Raw genomic sequence first — 1,923 nt, 5'->3', positions numbered from 1 at the left:
CAAACCGCTTGGTTGGTCGTGCGCGCTTGAATTGGTGCGTCGATGCAGTCGATGCGAAACGCCGGCAGTCGCTTGGGCTCGGGCGGCGGCGGCGCTTCGACGCTGCCATCGTCGCTCGGCGGCGCAGGCTCAGTCGGCTTGTCCTCTCGAAACACCAACGGCGTCGGGTCCACGGTCGTATAGTCCGACCCGAGTCGGGAGATGACGAGGCCACACGAGCGATCTAGAGATTTGACTGCATAGTGAGTACTTTATCGTAATGGAGCAGCGCGTACGCTCGGGGCGGTTCGCTTTCCACATGCCATCGTAGACGACGCCGTCGGGGAAGACGCCGCGGCCTTTCCCGTCTCGAAGTCCGTCGACCCAGCTGCCTTCGTAGCTCTCGCCATTGGCACCCATGTACGAGCCTGAGTAGAAATTGGTGGCAGTGCACATGGGAGTGTTGGGTACCGAGGCCATCTTGACGTCCGTTGGCCCAAAACCCGTCGTACGTGCTCTCGTCGGGAAATCTACCTCAGAGAGATGAGCTCGTATTTTGTACCGCTCCGCAGACGTCTTGCGGCCTTCGCCGTGAAACTTGTGCGCTTCAAAGTCGCCAACGTAGTGGGAACCATCGATGTCCCAGAGCTCGCCGTGGCCTAATACCTGAGGCTAGGATGATAACGTGGATGGACATGCTGCACCGCAGTACTGATTGTCGCGCCAAGCACCTTCGTAGCGTTTTCCATTCGTCGAGAGAAAGCTACCTACGAGCGACAGAATACCATGCCATTGCCATGGGGAGGCAGTGGTTGCACCGTGGCCGTCGAGTTCGCCGTGGCAAAAGCTGCCCGCGTACGTCGACCCGTCGGGCCAGCGCCGCAGCCCCGCACCGGTCATCTCGCCCTGCTCAAAAGCACCTTCGTACGTGCTGCCATCGCCGAGAAAGAAGATGCCATGACCGTGCATCTTGCCGCGAGACCACGTCCCCGTGTACTTGAAGTAGCCGCCCGGGAACGTGTAGGTGCCTTGGCCATGCCGCAGCCGGTCTTTTGTCTCGCCCACGTAGCTCTATGCAAGACATACCTCTTTACTGCCAATGTATCGACGCTGTTGTTGGCGCACCATGCTACCGCGCCCGCCAAAGATCGTTTAAAACCGTCATCAGCCCTTGACCAACACGACAACGTGCTCGAGTACAGTCCATTGATGGCCCGAAGTTGGACAAGTCATCGAGGTGGTACCAGGCGTTTAGCTCGCTCGGCTAGCGCAGACCAGAGCTCACCAACGACGTGGCATAGCGTGCTTATAGTATATCTTAGCCCGCGAAGATGGTGCTAGGTTCGCATGCGCTGGGTGCTGGCGTTGGTGAGCCAGCAACTGCTTGATGCGTACGGTACGGGTGCTTGGTCTGCGTTGTGCGTCTGAGTCGCGCCGCCTGATCGGCGCACGGCACCTTCGCGGACGTTCGCGCGGCTGGCAAATAGCTTTCTTTTTGTATGGTATACAAACTCGACGATACAACAGCGCACAAGTTCAACTTGCACTTTCCGAGATTGCCGTTGCGGACAACATGCCACCGACAACGTGGACGCGCGAGCTCACGTTTGCGCTCAATGGCACTAAAGTCGTGCTGCAGGAAGGCAGCATCGGCCAGCTGCGGCTCGTCGACTACATCCGGAACGTCGCGCGGCTCACCGGCACCAAAGTCGCGTGCGGCGAGGGCGGCTGCGGCGCGTGCACCGTCGTGCTTCGTCACCAAAGCGTGACATCGTCGCAGCTCGTGACGCGCGCCGTCAACGCGTGCTTGATACCGCTCGCTGCCGTCGACGGCATGGAAGTGCTCACGGTGGAGGGCGTCGGCAGCACCAAGACAGGCCTCCACCAAGTGCAAAAGACGCTCGTTGAAAAGTCGGGCATGCAATGCGGGTACTGCACGCCGGG

The 1,923-nt window shown here is 60.0% G+C and overlaps 2 protein-coding genes across 2 annotated transcripts; one reads left to right on the top strand and one right to left on the bottom strand.

Moving 5' to 3' along the window:
• Positions 1 to 129: 129 nt before the first annotated feature.
• SPRG_16005 (hypothetical protein) lies at positions 130 to 1,107 on the bottom strand (the record flags this gene model as incomplete). Its single annotated transcript, XM_012355308.1, has 5 exons — positions 130 to 407; positions 451 to 509; positions 554 to 638; positions 798 to 1,050; positions 1,105 to 1,107. 5 exons carry the CDS (start codon positions 1,105 to 1,107, stop codon positions 130 to 132), a joined length of 678 nt encoding a protein of 225 aa, XP_012210698.1.
• Positions 1,108 to 1,552: 445 nt separating this feature from the next.
• SPRG_16004 (hypothetical protein) lies at positions 1,553 to 1,908 on the top strand (the record flags this gene model as incomplete). The annotated part of the gene is made up of 1 exon (XM_012355307.1): positions 1,553 to 1,908. A coding segment is annotated over one exon (356 nt), but the record flags the coding sequence as incomplete, so codon positions are not given.
• Positions 1,909 to 1,923: the final 15 nt, after the last annotated feature.

The sequence above is a fragment of the Saprolegnia parasitica genome (assembly GCF_000151545.1).
Source record: "Saprolegnia parasitica CBS 223.65 unplaced genomic scaffold supercont2.228, whole genome shotgun sequence".
In the NCBI taxonomy this organism is placed as follows: Eukaryota; Oomycota; class Saprolegniomycetes; order Saprolegniales; family Saprolegniaceae; genus Saprolegnia; species Saprolegnia parasitica.
The sequence above is the reverse complement of the archived record's forward strand: the minus strand, read 5'-3'. Positions and strand labels throughout refer to the sequence as shown.